Source organism: Cotesia typhae, unplaced genomic scaffold (genome assembly GCF_013202065.1).
Source record: "Cotesia typhae breed Kobodo isofemale line unplaced genomic scaffold, CoteBio_Ctyphae contig_11, whole genome shotgun sequence".
In the NCBI taxonomy this organism is placed as follows: Eukaryota; Metazoa; Arthropoda; class Insecta; order Hymenoptera; family Braconidae; genus Cotesia; species Cotesia typhae.
The window spans coordinates 4,637,231-4,656,155 of record NW_027423711.1 but is presented as its reverse complement, the minus strand read 5'-3'; the positions used below and the strand labels follow the sequence as shown (position 1 = coordinate 4,656,155).

At 29.1% G+C, this 18,925-nt stretch overlaps 1 protein-coding gene and 1 long non-coding RNA gene across 6 annotated transcripts in view; one reads left to right on the top strand and one right to left on the bottom strand.

Annotated features, from left to right (window-relative positions):
- LOC141534659 (serotriflin) overlaps positions 1–17,473 on the top strand; it is a 66,858-nt gene extending 49,385 nt beyond the window's left edge. For 2 of the 4 annotated variants that reach the window (XM_074254267.1, XM_074254187.1), the window contains exons 2-6: positions 7,218–7,309; positions 8,979–9,115; positions 10,425–10,570; positions 13,747–13,953; positions 16,075–17,472. In XM_074254267.1, coding sequence (XP_074110368.1) covers positions 7,228–7,309; positions 8,979–9,115; positions 10,425–10,570; positions 13,747–13,953; positions 16,075–16,318 — 816 coding nt within the window. In that variant the 5' untranslated portion in view covers positions 7,218–7,227 and the 3' untranslated portion in view covers positions 16,319–17,472. Of the gene's footprint in view, positions 1–7,095; positions 7,310–8,978; positions 9,116–10,424; positions 10,571–13,746; positions 13,954–16,074 lie in introns of those variants that run through there. The other 2 variants (XM_074254410.1, XM_074254344.1) reach the window with 2 other exon arrangements.
- The window catches only part of LOC141535308 (uncharacterized), a 94,444-nt gene continuing 79,054 nt past the window's right edge, over positions 3,536–18,925 (bottom strand). The window contains exons 4-6 of one of the 2 annotated variants that reach the window (XR_012480579.1): positions 10,188–10,528; positions 7,193–7,306; positions 3,536–4,487 (exon numbers count right to left, since the gene is read on the bottom strand). This is a non-coding gene — a long non-coding RNA (uncharacterized LOC141535308). Of the gene's footprint in view, positions 4,488–7,006; positions 7,140–7,192; positions 7,307–10,187; positions 10,529–18,925 lie in introns of those variants that run through there. The other variant, XR_012480576.1, reaches the window with a different exon arrangement.

Here is an 18,925-nt window from a genome sequence, read left to right as displayed (position 1 = left end):
GAAAGTTTATGAAAACTGACATTATCTTTATTAATGACTGCCTCGGGTTATTTAGCAAACTCATAGACTCGATATAAAGATTAAGTTACTAAAACCCACGATGGATTAACTATACTATCATTATTATCATACCTCTATCATTAAATCATTATTTATGATCCTCACAGCACATTAGATATTGCGTTTTATTCATTCAAACCTTTAGAATAAATTAATATCCAGCTAAATAAATCTATCCACCCAAACACTCATTCGCAATAATAATAAAATATCTATCTAATTTTTAACGCCTTCCCGATATATTTTTTTGCTTGCTAAAATAATCCTGATATTTGTATACACAATATATATACATATATACGTACATTTGATTTTTATCGACGCCACGAGCGTAATATATACACTAATATTAACTCGATATCGAACATATAAATAGAACAAAAGATTTTTTTTTTAACTTTGCGGTTAATATTTCAAATTTTTATTTCTGGAATTTTCCCTCTCGGATATTCTATCGATAATACGTAATTAAATTTTTAATTAATTAATTTTTTTTTAATTCATTGTTGTTATTAATAATAATTTTTTTTCATAAAAAAAATTACATTTAATTTTCAATACCTTGACCGAGAATCGAACCCTGGACTCTTAAATTGGCAAAAAAAATTGTCTAAAGTGAAAAAAAAAATTTTTTTCTTCAACTTGAATGAACAATTATTTTATCAACAAACTTAAGTAAGCAAAATAAAAGCCTAAATTTAAATACAAACCAAAATTAGGTCGCGGTTAAAACTTCTTGTGTTATTTGACTGCAGCGTACGATCATCAAAAGCAAGTGTACATAACCGTTTAATTTATTTCAATGAAAACCACATCAGTGCGCGGTTCTTTATAAAATTATCAATAAATTTACTTACACACACACACGCACACGCGCAAATACCTCAATTTTCATTACATAAAACATAAAACAAACATTACCTGGCTGTAATTAATCCATCCATTTACTCGCAATATACTAATAATTAATTGCGTATTCATAACCCGGGTAATTATTTACAATGAATATTAATTTTTTGCAAATATAAAAGGTCTACTTTAATAATTAATTTTACTCGCACTGGACTCCGGGTAATTAATACTCCAGAGTGAAAACATTTAACAATCGATCGCTAAATATTTGACTGTTAGTTTTTCAGATAATACCTTTAATTGTAAGTTTCAAAAAAATATTTATAATCAGCAGTAAATTATAAAAATTTGGTAAATTCAAATGTGCAAGCCTTGCGGCGATCAGAAACTGTCTTACCGGCTGTAGAGAAACTTCATGACAATTTTTTATTTTGTAAGTTGCATTGAAAAAAAATTATATATATTATTTGTAATTTAATTTTCTTCAAGTGTATAATATAATTTTTTTAGACGGATTTTAGTGTCGTGAAAATTTTTGAGAAGGTACCTACGCGCAATTATAAATTACAATAAAAATAAATTTGCAAATATTTATGAAATATATGGAATACTTGACACATTTCGGTCGCAAAAATGTGCGCAAGTTTTATCCGGATTTATTTAAGCATGTCTCATTACGCGGCCGTACCGGTGAATTTGAACTCGTTAAAATAATATTTTTTCGATATATTACGTATAATTTGTAGATGTAGATGTAGATGTGTACAAAAACACATATAGGTATCCACCTTTGTATAGGTATAATGTATACTATTACAAAGAAATGTAATCGTGATTCATGCAGACGAGTGTTGGGCGTGCCAAAAAGAGTAGACGTGCAACTAGAGGCAAAAGTTTCACCCGGTAATGCTACCAGGATATATAGTCCATATAAATATATATATATATATATATATATATATATATATATATATATATATATATATATATATATATATATCTATGTACATATAAAGAGTGCAGAGTAAGAGTACAGTAGAATATAACGAAAAGGCTCGTTGTGGATTTATAGCGCACAGATTTCGATTCACCTCAGGAAAATCCAGGCTCCTTTGCTTTTTATGTTTTGCTATAAATTTACTTTTCTTTTCTTTCGTTAATTATTTATGTTGAGAGTTACATATTTTTTAAATAATTTTTTAAGTTTTGACAAAAATTTTCCATTAAATAATTTTTTTTAATTCCATAAAAAATATTCGAATTTATTTAAAAAAATATTTAATTGTGTAACTAAAAATTTAATTTTAAGCCTTAAAAATTTTTTTTTATTCTCTAGAATTTTTTTATGTGATCAAAATTGAAATTTTTTTAAAATTTAGATCTAATTTTCTTTAAAAAAAATTAATTTACATTTTTTTGCTTTAATTGAGAAATTTTTAATAATTTTTCTTTAAATATTCATTAATCTTATTTTTAATTTATATAATTCGAACTAAGACAAATATTAAACCCATAACTAAGTTCAATTCCCCAAATCGAGAGTAAATAACTTTAGATTGCAAATAAATGCAAACATTTGTTCAACTGGAGATCTCTTGATTGATCAGCTGGCTTATTTTTTATAAAATAAAAAAATATTTCCGGCTTTCAATTTTAAATTTCAAATTTTAACTCCATTTTTTAGTTAAAATTTTTAATCTTATAAATTTTCCTTACAAAATTTGTCTTATTGAAAATTTTATTTTATTACATTGAATATTTTATATCGACTGTGTTTTTAATTTAAAAAAATAAACATCGAAGCAGAATAGTGAGACCGAACAAATAACGAATAACAAATAGACAAAGTAACGCTGTAACATTGAGAAATCCCAATCGAGTTCACAAATTGTTTGCTATTCTATACAAAACGCAATTGGCTATACTGATCGTCGGGTTTTATACTTTCACACCAGAGCTGTAAATTCCTTGGAGCTCGGTAGAGAGCCCTGGTGCAGACAGTACTTTTATGGAGCACATGCATTTGGAAGCCGAAGCTGGGAGTCGGGAGTGCAGAAGGTGTAGGTGTGGGCGTGGGTGTGTATCCTGCTCGCAAGGCGTCTATTCTCGCACTCATGCATATTCACTAGAGCAGCCCCGAATGCGAATCCGAACGAGGGATGGAACTAAAGATCCTCTGAGACCGAGTCCTGCTATATGAAGGCACTACTCCTGCTGGGCTCCAAGAGCCAAGAGCACTAGTATAGAGTTATAGAGCGTACACTGAATCGAATGCTTATGCTGTGTGGGATTCGTTCGATCGCCCGATATCGACAGTCGTTCCACGGGCCAACGATTCCCCATCTCAGTCTCGGTCTCTGTACATTCTGGATCGCACTAGTCTCACTGCTCACTGATAGAGGAAAATTGCGCGACAGACATTTATCCACTGACATTTACACCATTACCCTGTCTGGTGAATTTATTATTGATGTTAATGTTTGATGTTTATTTATACTCATCATTTTTTGGTTTTTTATTTTGATTTTTTTTTTTTATTATATGACAGATAAAATGCGAAACAATTCAGATTTGCTGCAAAAAATTTATATGCGTAATTAATTCAAAAATAAATTTTGTTAATATCAATTAATAAATCAGATAAAAATAGTTAATTAACATAATATAATCACTGAAATTAAATGTGTCTCTCTTGTGTAAAACTCACTGTAATTACAATTACTTTTAGTGGCCTTGTTAATGGCAATAGCTGTTGGGCTTAAGTGTTAATAAGTAAATAAATAAATATGTGGTCATACATTAACCAAATCAAGTTAAATGTAGTCATAAAAAATAAATTTTTTATGTGGTGATATATGATCACATATGTGGCTTGTGTCTTCTGATATCATCAGATGATCAGATATATGACTTATGTCTTCATAAATGATCAGATATGTGACTCACATGTGTGAATGTATTATCATATCATTGCGTATACTTACTGAATTGATATAAAAGTCACATACGAATATCTATAAATCCATATATGATGATGAATGATCTATAATCCATCATATGTGAGGTTACAACATTTTATGAAAACCCAAAAATTCTTCTAAATTTTCCACTCCATAAAAACGAAATATCCCATAAATTTTCCCTCGCATCCTTCTCTCTCCCTTAATATTTATTTCACTGTGAATATCGCCGCCATTTAAATTCGCTTTGAAATAAAATTTACTCGAAGAAAGTTTCTCCTAAAAATTTATTTAGAGCACGGGCATTGGAAAGTTAAGAATTATTTCACTGAGCAAAAGGTAAAAGAGCTACCAAGGGGCGAATGACGGAAAAATAGCTTCCTCTGCATCTCCTCCACTCAAAACTATTTTCTTTGTAAGACTCTTCTTGCAGAGTACTTTCTCGGTTTTTTCTTTACTTTCCCGCTTGGATACTTGTGCTCTCTGCAGCAAAGAACAGTATCCACTAGTCAATCGCCATTTTGTCTATTTTATTCCCTCACTGGAGCAAACTCTTGGCTTTGTATCTTGTAGCTTTACTTTTTGCTTGCTCCAACTTCATATCCATTTATATTTCTGCAACAAGAAAAAAAAAATCAAAATCTCTATTTGAAATTACTTGCTTGCCTTTTTTTTTTTTTTTTTTTTTTTTTACTCTCCTTCCCTTTCTCTTCTATTTAACTGAATTTCCCGTATCGAAGCGTTTTCTAGTGCAGAGACAACTACGCGGTGAGAATAGATGTTTTCAATTTGCTCGCGAATAAAGAGAATTGCCCGAATAGGAAGAGAATCTACCGAATAAGCTAGCTCCGTTTAGAATATGCTCGGATGGTGAATCGATATTGGACCGCGATATGATTCTGCGATACTTTTTCACTAAATTGGGTAAACTCCCTCGTTCTATTTTGGCGAATCAGTTAATACCTTTCTTTCCTTTTTTTTTTATTTTATTTTTATTATTACTGTTATTACCTTTATCGTCTATTACCGTTTAATTCAAGGAATAAATTCAATTTCGTTTATAAAACCCGATAGTACCTCATTATTTTCCGATTCTATTTTTTTTTAAATAAATAAAACCTATAAAAAATTTCTTTTAAAAGTTGTCAATTTTTGCCACAAATAACAGCGACAAAAAATTATTTTTTTCATGTTAAAAATTTTCTAATAATTGAGTAAAGTTTAATTATTTTTCAATAAATATTTTATATTGGAAAATAAAATTTATCGAATTAAGAAAAATAATTTTTTTCAGTCCAATAACAAATTTTCAGACGAAAATATTCTTAATCTTATTTTTTTATCCAGTCTAGTCCCCCAAATTCGAACTTTTCCGTAATGAATTGACCACGAATAAAACCTCGGGCTTACGGTCGAATAAAAAAACGGATAAACTTACAATTCTGTACAGCAACTCGACTTTTGGGATAGTTGAAGGTAATCCTCGGTTAAATAAAAGAAAAATGTAATTTTTTCAATAATCAGTAGCTTATCGATATTGTCGGGCGGGATAAAATCAAGGCGAGTTTAGAAAATAAAAAGAAATGTCACTTTAAGGAATCCATTTGTTTTCCCGGGCAATAATGTTTTATTTTATCATTCCTTTTGCCTGTGAGCTTAAAACGAGGTCCTGCTGGTCTGGAATGGTGCTAACTTACAGTGAACGATGTTATTGACCAACTGGGTGCTGTCAGCTAAACGACATCGTTCGGTGGATAAGCCAATGCTGAAATGGGATACATTGTCTTGTCCTTGTCCATTGAGTTTTATTTTTTGATGAGTCTCCACTTTAAAGTGTAATCATTTTATTCTCCCGACTATTAGTTATTATTCCTTGCAAATTTCTTAAAAAAAAACTCCAAAAAAATTTAATTTGATAATATCAATATATTTTTTTAATTAAAAAAAAATTTGTCTATTAATTATTACATATTTTTAATTAAAAAATTGATTTAACAATTAAATAGAATAAAAATCATCTTTAATAAGTAAAAAAAAAATTTTTTATTTACAAAGTTTATATTTAAAAAATTAACTCTCTATTAGCGAGAAAATTTAGCGCCCATGCGCCACCTGTTGGAATTTTTAGTACTAAATCCAATAAAAAAAATTATATCTCATTCCGGAAAATTAATAACTATTTTTTAAAATAAAAATTGTGATGTTTTATCATTTTTTTTTTCTTATTAAAAAAAAAAATCTCATCGACTACCGACAAATTAAATCAAACATATTCATACACAAATTGGTGAAATTTCCATCTATATATTTCGCGCATTTCACAGGCGGTTTATTTCAGTATAACAGTAAATATCCACATGATCACTCAAAGCGACACCAAAACATTTATTCGCATCAGCTCGCAGAATTTATATTCCGCTAATTAACAAAAAATTATTAAAAATGTAAATAAAGTAAAAGTCTTTGGCACTTATAAAATAGAATATTAATAAAAAAAAAAAAAAAAAAAAAAAAAAAAAAAAACTTTTATATAATTAACCTGACCTGGAATCAAACAAAAGGGTTAGATTATTTAACCGAGCAATGAAACAGCAATAAAAGCTAATTAAAGGTAGTTTGGACTAGATTTGACAAGTTTTTTTAACAAAAATTCACCCAGTAAAATGTGAAATAATTAATGCAATAATTATTATTATTTAACCGCATTATAAAATATATATTCTTGGATTATATATTACATCGGGGAATTACGTAGCGCGCTAAGTACCAGAACTGGTTTAGTGTCAAGTGTTGAGTGTGTACTATGTATTATTATATGCAGTGTGAATTTCCTCCGCGACGGAGGTCATTACAATTTTAAAAAAATATTACATTAAATGGGGATCGTTAACACACTCTCTAATGATTATTAGAGCAAAGTAATTAGCATGGGGCAGTTAATTACGGGGCTAGGAGTTTCTTCAAGGACACCGCGCTTTTTTTATACAGTTCTTTTTTTACACCAGGTCGTTAAAAAATTATTTATTGTCCGCATAAATTTATTTTATTAATTATATCAATTTACATTTTATTTAGTGCGAAAAAATTTTAGTTTGTTTTTTTTTTTTTTTAAGGACCTAGTTTATTATTTTTCTGTAAAATATTTGAAATAGCAAAGAAGTTACTTTGAAAGGCTAAAAAGTTGTACTCTTATTTTCTCAACTTTTGAGTATGTTATCTCCGAGCTGTGATGAAGTGCGCTGGAAAAACTCCTCTGGTATCAAGTAGCTGTAAATAAAAGGAGATGAAGATGAAGATGAACAAAGTTTACATTTACTTACAGTGATTTCTTCTTGGTTGTTTCAGGAAAGTGACAATGAGGCTGCTTTGGACGTTTATTATCATGATTGCGGCGCTACCCGCTGCTCTGCCCTGGGAAACGGATCGCAGTAAGCCTAGTAGAGTATCAATTATTTATTTATTGATTCAATTATTTTTTATTTTGATTAATTTTTATGAAAATTATTTTTTTAAAGATTTAATTTATGCTTTCAAAAATTGAAAATTTCTTAAAATGGAGATTATTTTCAAAAATTGAAAAATTTATAAAAAAATTAAAATTTTTTACTAAAATTGGGAATTTTTTTTCCAAAAATTCAATTTTTGACTTTCTGAATTTTTTTTCACTATTTATTATTTTTTTTAAAGATTCTTTTTAGCAAAATTAACAAAAATTGGTAATTTTTTAAATATTAAGAATTTTTTTTTGACGAAATTTGAAAATTTGACAAATTTTTTTTCCAAAAATTAGAAACTTTTTTTTCTAACAAAATAAATTTTTGTAAAAAACGGAAATATTTTTTTTTTATTCAAAAATTGTCCAAAATTTCCTAAAAAATAATAAAATTCACCCACAAAATTTTAAATAACAAAAAATTACAAATTTTCTTCCAAAAATTTAATTTTTGGCTTTATAAATTATTTTTCACTATTCAGAATTTTTTTGAAGATTTTTTTTAATTAAATTAACTTTAAAATTAAATTTGTCACTTAAAAAATTAAAAAATTTCTAAAAAAAAAATTATTAAATGATTCTTAAAAATGAAAGGTGCTTTTTAAATAAAAAAAAAAAAATTTCCAAATTCTTTACAACCAAATAATTTTTTTAAGTATCTGATTATCCCAAGTACCAATTAAGATTTAATATCCCCATAAAACTTGCCTTCTAAATTAAACGACTCAATCCACAATTTACCGTAAAATTTCTCGAGAATATAATAAAAATAAATTTCATAAACTTAGCAGGTCGTAAAAAATATCTGTCATAAAAAATGAGAAAAAAAAAACAAGAAACTTTGAAAATTAGCATACAATTAATTATAAAAGAAATAATTAATTACCAGCGATAAAAAGTGGATAAAATTAATATAATCGAGTACGAGATAGAGGCAGTAATCAGTAAAGTTACCTTCAAAGCTTTTACCTTAATTCCATTATCATAAAAATTAAAAAAAAATAATAGTAACATAAATATAAATCAGCGATTAAATCGAGTGTTAACCAAAAGAGCCACTAATACTGTGGACCATGACTAACGATTAAGTAATTACAAACTAACTCAGCTATAATAAAAATATGGTAATTTCTTTGAGCGGCACTTATATTACTAACTCTACGGAGAACCTTTTAAATAGATTAAATAAAACCACAAAGCTCGACCTCATTTTACTAAAACGCACGAACATTTGACTTTCTTATCACTCTCTGAAAATTTATAAAACACACATCACTTATCCCCAATAAAAAATTTCAAAAACCTTTCTCTTCTTCTCTTTTTCCCTTTTAGTGTATGAAGCCGTCAGCGGCACCGGTCCAACATACTTTTTAAATATGCCGAGTAAGCTTATCGCTTATCGGGTTTTGTGCTTTAATTTTTTAACTCAGCATGCGTTATTTTTTTTTTTTTTGACATGTACACACGAAGGTGTCGCGTAATGTACTTTCTTCTTTCTTCTCGGTTAATGTTTTTGCACATCTTTCGGCTTTTTGCAATGGTCTATCTTAGAAAAAAAAAAAAAAAAAAAAGTAAGAAGGAAGAAAAGTAAGTTTTTGTTTCCTCTGTTTCAGTGCCACGTTTGTACGGTGACAAGATTCCCACGAGAGTCTTAACGCCGAGTAATAAAAAAGTTCAAAGGAAAATAGTGCTTTACCACAACTTCTTTCGGACTCACGTAACTCCGACGGCTGCCAACATGCTCGTTATGGTAATTGTTATTAATTATGATTCTTTTTTTTTCTTTTGATGCTAGTACCAAGAAGTGACAATAAGTTGATCTGGTATTTAATTTTTTTTAGTCAAATATTATTTTAAAATAATAAAATTTACTTTTTTTTATTTCTTATCCTTCGAAAAAAAATTTTTTTTACTTAATTTTATAAAAATAAAATTTTTTTTGATAATTTTTAATAAAAAAAATCAAAAATCAAAAATTAAATTAATTAAAAATTTTTTTAGTCAAATTTATTGATCCTTTTTGTTCAAAAAAATCAAAAATAAAATTCTCCAAGGATGATTAATTTGAAAAAACTTCAATAAGAATTTTTTAAGTTAATTTTATGATAAAAAATTTTTTTTGTTGATTTTTATTTAAAAAAAAAAACAAAAATTAATTTTTTTAAAAATCAATTAATAAAAAAATGTAATCAAATTTTTTTTTAGCCTAATTTTTGATTATTTTCATTACAAAAACACAAAAAAATAATTTTTTAATTCAAAAACTTTAAAAATATTTGATACTAATCCTTAGAAAGCATTAAAAAAAATTTCCAAGCTCGTGAGCACCAAATCGAGTGTTGGCTCGAGCGAATAACAAAAGACAAAAAAAAGAAAATGATAAAATATAAAGTTTCTTGAGGCGTGAGCCTAAGAGTTGGTATGGGCGAACAAGGTAGCCCGAGCGATTTAATGATTGTTTGCCTCCGTTTATTTATTCATCTTTTGTCTATTAAAAAAACAATACTCCATCTCGTCCCACTCCAATATAAAAGAGCTTACAAAAGCACACGGTCATTGACACGGTTCTCCTCGGACTGTCATAATAATTGTATCATGAGGCGTGAAAGTGTGAGCCAACTCAGGTGAATAAGCGAGTGTAAGCTCTTTTTTTACTCCTACATCTATATGATGAATAATCATAACAATATACACCCAGAGAAAACAGAGAAGAGGATACAGATAGTTCCCCTTTTATTAAATTTTCCATAACGTCTATTACATATACATCCTATCCATATTATTTATATATCAACGTCAAAGTACTTTGATTGGTTTTTTACCTTTTTCCATCCATCTCCAGTCGCTTCTTTCTTTGTGCCCATGTCCATGCTCATGTCCATGTCCATGTCTGTCAGCCAGACGATCAATAAAACTTCTGGAGCTTCCAATTTATTCTCATTCTTATTTGTATTTTTATAAGCTAAAGGTTGCTGGATTTTGAATTTATAAGTATTAAATTTTTATGAAAAAGTATTTTGTGAATAAATTTTGGAATTTAAATTTGATCCTTTTTACAGAAATGGCACACTGGAGCCGCTAAAGCTGCGCAAAGATGGGCTGAGGCTTGCTATGCACTCACACATGACAATGCTACTGGATTGCATATCGACGCGTTTGGAAGCTGCGGACAAAATATATTTATTTCAACGGCTCAAGTTCCTTGGTAAGTTTTTTTTTTACAAGCTAAAAGAATTATTTTTTTTTTCCAAAAAAGATTTTTTTTTAAAACAACCCTTAATTAAAAAAAAAATTATGGCTCAATAATTTTTCAAAGTGATTTCACAAAAAAACTAAAAAAAATCATCAATTTATCTTTAAATACTCAATCTGAATCATTTTTGAATTTTAGTACCTGGTTTGTCCGCTAGGTGGCGCATAGTCAAAAATTCTCTCACAATTTGACTGGTAACTTTTAATTATATAATAAGATAAGTTAAAAATTTGGAATTTTTTACTTTTTAGTCACTAAAAATTCTCTATATTAAAAAAAATTCTGTTTTGCAATAATTTAAATAAAATTATCGGATAATAAATCTAATTTTCGATCAAACTTGTTTCTGAAAGAAAAACTTTTTGCAAAGAAATAAATTCCGTTTTCTCAGAAATAATAATTATAATTCACCGAAATTGAGAAGGTAGAAGACGGAAATAAAAAAAAAAAAAGAATATAAAGTTCGTTGAGGAAACCACAAATGTTAAATGTTAAATGTCCTGTATCTAGTCTCAACTCTGAAATAGAGATGCAACAAAAGGTGGTTGAAGTTCTGAGAGAGCAAAGGTTGGCACCTGACGACCAGATGGAGCATCTGGCACACGTCTCGGGTTCGGAATTCTGACTAACAAACTTTACTCCTTGAGTAATTGCAATTAATAACCAGTCATGAGATTTAAGAGCAGAGGATTATCTTTTACTCGAGAAATTCGTTTTAAATTTAAAGTATAAGACGGAGGGTGGCTAAAGAAACACAACCGGGGATGACTGGTACATTGTAGTTTATCTGTGGAGCGGGCGTACTCCTCGGGAAAATACGAGCCTTTTTTAGCAGCTGAGAGATCCTCCTAGGTATCGTAACTCGTGCTGAAGAAAAACCAATGACCCGAGCTGAGAATTTGCTTCCTCGATTTTTCACAGAGTTTTTTAAGCTTCAAGTATTAAAAAATAATATTTGCAAGAATTTCAATCGTTTCGCGTATATTCAATCTTTAATGTAAACATACACATATATGAATGTATGATGAAAAGAAAAAGAATAAAATAAAATCCACGAATTTTAAGTAAATATTTTTTTAAATTGGCTATTCTGAGTCTTTTTTTTTTTTAATTTTTAATTTCTATTTCTATGATAAAATTTTTTTTTATTAAATTTTATTAATATTCATTAATATTTCATGTCTCAAATACAAAAAAGGGGTATAAAAGCAGTTAGATAAGATTTTGTTGGGAAACATTTTTTTAACAAATAAATTTAAAGCTTAAGCCTGAAAAAAAATTTTTCAAAGCCACAAGAGGGCATTTTTTTAATTTTAGCTTTATAAATTATTCATTTAAGTCAACTTGTAATAAAATTTTATGATAAAAAAAAAATTTTTTCTACCCCAGAAATTTTTTATACTAACCTAGCCTTTGATTTGGAAGGCAAAAAAAATTTTTTTAACGTCCCTTTAGCATTCAAAGCGCCATTCATTAAGCCACAATGAGAATTAAGATATTAAAACATTATCCTCTTGCCAAAAAAAAAAGAAAAAAACCGATCTTGCTTTGACAATCTCCACTGACCCTAATTTCCATCCCACTTTCTTTTTACAACGTATAATATCATCAGATAAGAAGCGAATTCCACTTACTTGGCGGAAGCTAACTTTCCGAAAAAAGCCTCGAGATAATTATTTGATAAGAAATTTTTCCCTTACGTGTGACATTTCTCCGAATAAATATAACAATATTATATAAAATATAATAAAAAAAATTTTTTCCCCACTTTATTATAAAGTCCCGAGATTTCTTCGTATTTTTTCTACTGCAGTCATTTTGCAGCGCTGTGATAATATAAAAACTAAATGTCTCACTCGATATCAGTATCGTCTTGGCTCTATTTTTCTTTTCCTTTTCCCAGAAGTAGTGTCGCAATTCCCAGAATCGAATCGAATCACGTATCGTTTTTCGCCGACAGTGTCGAGAGCTCTAATCCTCAGTGCGACAACTTTTTCCGGGGCGCTGCCGATTCGATAGGAACAAGAAATAATAAAAGTCGATTGAAAAGAGAACGACCTGGCACCCGGAATCGCTGAATACCAGTTGAGAGTTACAGATACTGATACAGATACAGATACAACCGAGTTTCAGTTTTCTGATTTGGCAGGGAAACTAAATCTGATTACGAGCTCGAATGGCCACGGACTAAACGCTCGATCGAAATCTACTTTATCGATTCTCGCTTTTTACACCGACTTTGCTTCTGTACTAAAGATATGCGTCAGCAAATCACGAGAATGCGTTTTTATCCCCTCTTCTTGTCTCTTTTTTTTTCTTTTCCCTTTCTGGCCAATCGCGACTGCAACGTAGGGATCGAAAAGAGCTTCTACTTAGTTTACAATTGTGAGATTCGCTGGCCCGGAAATGATAATCCCATTCGGAGAATAGAATATAGTCGTATACGTCATGCGAGAACTATTTTTGGCGTCACTACACTGCGCCACCTGTTGGCTCAGTTCTTTAGTTGACGCTGCCAATTTTTGACGTTTATTATAATATTCATTATCTCCCTCTCAATTTTTTAAAGAAATTTTTTTTTGCAAGTTACAATTGAATTTTATTATAATTATTTTTAAAAATAGTTATCTTACACAGTAAAAAATATTTAACATCATTAACAACATTTTGAAGAATCTTAATTTGACTAGAAAAATTTTTTTTTGCTTTAGAAATTTTTTTTCTTGATTCTTGTTAATTTTTTTTTTTTTTTTAGTGTAAAAAATGAATAAATTTTGAACCGTCTAAAAGAATTTTTTTTTCTTCTTCAAGCTTTTTGTTGACGCAATAAGAGAAAATTCTTTTCATTCGAAAATAGAAAGATCGAATTCGCGATTGCGGGAATCTTTCACGGAGAATTTAGTGAGGTCGTAAAGGCGCCATTTTTAGGGCAGTCTTGGAAAAATTTAATGCAGTAATAAATCGAGGAAAATAGTTCTTGGGAATTGGACAAGGGGTGAAATTTTCTCGGGGGAATAATTAATTTAGTGCTTCTTCAAAATTAATGTTTTGTATTTGAAAAATTTTATTTTTTATTTAAATATTTAAAAATTTTTTTTAAATATCAAAATTGAATTTAAAATTTTCAGGTTTTTTGCCATTAAAACCTGGTACTTGGAGCACCAAATTTTCAAGTACGGGCCTCATGCTAAAAACGACCTCAGCCAGGTTGGTCATTACACGCAGATGGTTTGGGCGTCAACTCATCGCGTAGGCTGCGGATGGGCCAAGTGTAATGGAACTCGAGGACCCCGCGGGCAGCCTTATTTCAGCTATGTCTGCAACTACTGTCCAGCGTGAGTAATAATATAATTTTTATTTGTATAAAAAATAATTTTATCAATTTAACAAATTTTCAAATAAATTTAAATTTTCCCAAAAATATACACTTAAAAAAAAAATTTATTGCTTCAAGAATTTTTATCTTGAGTTAATTTTTTAATATCATACGCTTAGTTTTCAAAAATTCCGACAGGTGGCGTAGGGACTTAAAATTTGTTCGTACATAGAAAGTTATTTTGGATGTTTTTTATTTTTAATCAAACTGTAGTAAAGTTTTATTTAATTTTAATTAGAGTATATATTTTTGAGATAATTCAAATGCATGACAGTTTATATAATTTATTAAAAATCATTAAATTAAAAAATTCATTTATATTAACATTAAAAAATATTTTTTTCCCAGTAAACTATTATTTAAAACTTCAGAAAGAAATCCCCGCTTTACACTAAACACAACAATATAAAAAAATAAAACATTCTTCAGCGGATCGATTTGTTCGATTTACTCCCATTTTCACTTCTAAAGAATATAAATAGTGACGAAAAGCAGAAAGCAGCCAAACAATCTTTATTCACTCCGGTCATGCTTGTTGAGCTTCTCAACATAATTCTCAATTCTTTGGCACCATAAATTCGACTCGAACTCAAACTCCATTTTTTACCCTCGTTCTTTTATTTCATTTTATTTATTTTATTTATTTATTTGCCGGTTTTCCTTCTCTAATGCGGGATAAAAATATGGGATGCAAGTCTGGCCATAAAAATAACAGATACCTCAGCTGAAGCGCTCTCGGTGAAATAGTACGCTTCAAAAAGACAATGCATTTTTCGGTCTCATTTTTCATTTATATCTGACGACAGATCTTCCGATCTCAGGTCTCAGGCTCGTTCTCCAAACCGCGGGGTCATACTTTGTCACGTAAATTCATAAATCTAAAGATTTTTTGTTTATGTATTGCTCGAGAGCATTGACGACAGCTTTTATAAAAAAATTCTAAACAATAAAAAATTTTATATTATTTCTTTCAAGAATTAAAAAAAAAAATTTATATCAATTTTTTTTTAATTGGTAATTTATAAAAATTATTTAAATAATTTTAAAAGTAGATTTATAAAATTAAAAATAAAATTCACGCTTACAAGCTTTAAATTTTTTTATTAATAAATGTTTAATATTTTTTAATAAAAAAAAATTTTTTTTTAATTTTTTAAAGTCCCAGGTAATTAATTGCATAAATAGTTAATAATTGGTGCTAAAAATTATTTTTAATTTTCTGTAAAAAAATTAATTAAATTAAAACTTGAATGAAATCAATGAAACGAAGAGTATAAATACATATACCAGCAAAAAAAAAAAAAAAAAAAAAAAAAAAAAAAAACCAGTCGTTAATGTCTAGCAAAAATTGATTTTCAAAGTCTGAGTCTAAAAATGTCTTGGAAAGAATGTTGTTAATTTTATCGGCGGCTGCGGTATTTTTAAGATATATTTTTTATAAGATAACAAGCCACGGTATCTCCTTCCGGCTCTGAGTGTTTAGAGGTTTTTCTGAGCGATAAAAACGGAAGGAAGATTCGTTGACAGTTTACCGTGGCACAAAAGTCACGCGTCATTCGATCTGTCACATAAATTCCCGCAATCGGATTATTTTTTTTTATCGTGCCTGTCACACGTTAAATACGTGTGTATTTTATAATAAAACTCGATACGTTTAAATAATCTCCATAAATTACTGGGACTTAAAATTTATTTACTGTCCATTACCCGGGAATCCAGCGATGATGACGATAATGATAGTGTTATTTGGCACCGCGCACTAAATTAAGCTCCGTGATTTAGAAGCGTTCCTCAAATGCTTCTTGGTCACGGCACTATTTTTGGTTTATGCCCCCAAGTAATTTTTTTTCAACAATAGACCTCAAGAAAAGAAAAGATCCTGTCGTAATTATTTTTTTTTACATTATTATTATTATTTACAATTATTTTAAAATAATTAAAAATTAAATTAGAATTTTTAATTTAAAAAAAAATAGAATAAAAATTTATTTAAATTAAAATTAAGAGCCCGAAAATGCTTGTAAGTTTAAGTAGTACTAATATAATCTCCGCGAACTAATTAAATAATTGTCTTCACCAGGGGCAATTATCCAGATCGTCTCGGTACGCCTTACAAGGCTGGAGCGCCATGCAGCAGCTGCAAGGAGCATTGCCGGGTCGGGAAACTCTGCAAGAATTCCTGTCCTTGGGCCGACTTGTGGGCGAACTGCCGACAGCTCTACGAGACGTGGCCGAATTGGCTCTGCGAAAGCGACACTCAGCAAGGACACGAGCGCCGGCAGTTCTGTCGAGCCACTTGCAGATGCCGGGACAAGATTGTGTGAATTAACAGCCCGCAAGTCAGTTCAGTAACTCGAAATTTAACCTACTAATTAACGATGTATGTGAATTTCCGTCAATGCAGTACAAAAGCTTCAGCATCGCCCCAAGGAATAGAATCTCCAATAAAAACGCTGACCATCTTGCTCCGCTGAGGTATTTGACCAAAATTTTTTACCCAGACTGCTAGGAATAGTGTCCTGAAGCACCTGGAGAAAGAATTTTTTCAATAGCTTACTTGGTTCAAGAGATATAAGCTTTCCGTACATCCGGAATAAACTTTGTACGGATGTACGGATCCGTTTTTTGGCTTTATTTGCATGAAAATTGATCCGGTTTTTTTTGGAAATTTTTTAGTGATGTCTTCCGGGAAGATTTGAGTACTCAGTAGTCTATTTTGAAGACCCATGATTTTTTTTTTTTAAAGTGTGAGCGTTTTTATTGGAATTTTAGTCACATGATTGTCAAAATGCTGATAAAGATGAATTTAAAAATGTATTAAAATGGTGAAATAATGTAGCGGATATTTGCATATAGCGTATAAAGGGTACATAGAGCCGAGTGTTATATGATACTGTTAAAGTGAAAATTCCCTGGGGCACGGAAATCGTGAGCGAGATTTTTTGATATTTGTAAACGATAAACTGTCTGTATTTTATGCATGCAATCTGTACATAAAGTAGAGAGCTATATATGTAAATCATTATTATATATAATATATAAATATATACATATATATACATATATATATTTCTATGTATATATGCGCTATCAAAGTGCTACTTCTCCATGCTCTGTATAAAGTTTAATGAAAAACTTGTTTGCTACTTTATTTTTATTATCGTATATTCAAATTCTTATGGATACATCTATAATAATAATATTAAAAATAATAATAATAATAATAATAATAATAATAATAATAATAATATACATTTATGAAGTACTTAACTCGAAACATTAAGGTGCTATTTATTTTGAATTAATGCACAGTCGATGTTTTTGTTTTTGTTCTTAAATTATTCTCTAAAAGATAAATTAGTTAACTTTATAAAGTATACTTTAAAACATAAGTGATAAATGTTAAAAATATATTAAATATGTAAAATATTTGTCGATAAGGAAAAATTTAAAAAGTTTAATAATAAAAGAAAAATTTTTATTAATTCAGTCACAAATTAATAAATAATTAACGTGAAAAATTAAACTGTTTAACATAAATAAAATTAGCTGTAAAAAAATATGTAATGATAAGCATGGAAATGTGTTGAGATTATTTGTGATCAAAATATATATATATACATATATATTAAATAAATTGTAATTCTATGAACAAATAGACGGTCTATTGTTAAATTAATTGAACATAAACCTCGACGGCGGATAAATTTTCCGTTCCCGATGGTCGGAGCGGAGGCTCTGGGCGATCAACGATAAGCGGTAACTGATAACAGCCGAGGTCAAGGGTGAGACTTTTTCCCTCAAGCTCACTTTAATGCTGGTCTTTTAATCTTTTATCCTTATCCGCTCGTTTTTCCTCGTTATGTTATTATATGTCTTTACTCTATCACACTTTAAGGCCTTTCAGCGCTTGAGGAAGATTTGAGTTGAGAAATTAGCCCATTTAACGCAAATCGATCATGAGAAAAAGTTTATGGTTTATATTTTTGTCTTGAGGAGTTTTAGAAGCTTAATATTAAAAAATTAATTTCTTTTTTTTATATATCGGGGATTAATTTCTCCGACAAACAAAAAAAATAAAAAATCAATTTATAATATTAAAAAATTAATTAAATTAAAATTATGTCATAAATCGCTATAAAATTTTAATAGAGTATGTTTAAAACATTGTTTTATCTGTTGGAAATTTTTTTTCGTGAGGTCAAGCTTGCCAATTTTTTACAAGCCTTTAATTTCCGAAATTATTGAACAAGGACACTTATTACAGCTCGTGTATTTTTTTATAATTTTAATGAATTATATTTCTTAAACAATGAGGTAAAAAAATCTGATGTATTTAATTTTAATCTTTTGAATAAATATAAAAAAATATGGGATCAAATTTAAGTGATTTAGCTACCAAAGCACTTAAAAAAAAAATCTATAATTGCCCAAAAAAATTTTTAATAAAATTCCAGGCTGTGGAAATAAAATAAAAAAAAAAAAATACCAAAAGTACTTTAAATTAAAGCCCTAGCTTGAAATGGATTACCAACAATTTTTCAGCGCTAATTCCAGGCAAGAGTCAGACATATAATTCAGCGTAAGCGAAGTTTGATTGCGTAACGTGATTAACCTCTCAAGTTAAGTTCGGATGCGCTGATAAATTAGTATGCGTATGTGCCGGAAAATCCTTGCCTTTTGCATAAATTTATGCACAATTATAATCATAATTACAATTGCAATTATAATTACATAACGCACAAGCATAAGTAGCTCGAATTTTCCACATGACATTTCAACTTTCCTAATCCCTTATTTCTGCTATTGTGCATGCGGAATCACTTCGCAGACTTAAGCATAATATTTATTATTACTTACTCCCGTGTGTTGGAATAATAAAAGCCTGAATGACAGAGTAGGTTGTTGTCATTTAGAATTTTTCTGCAGCA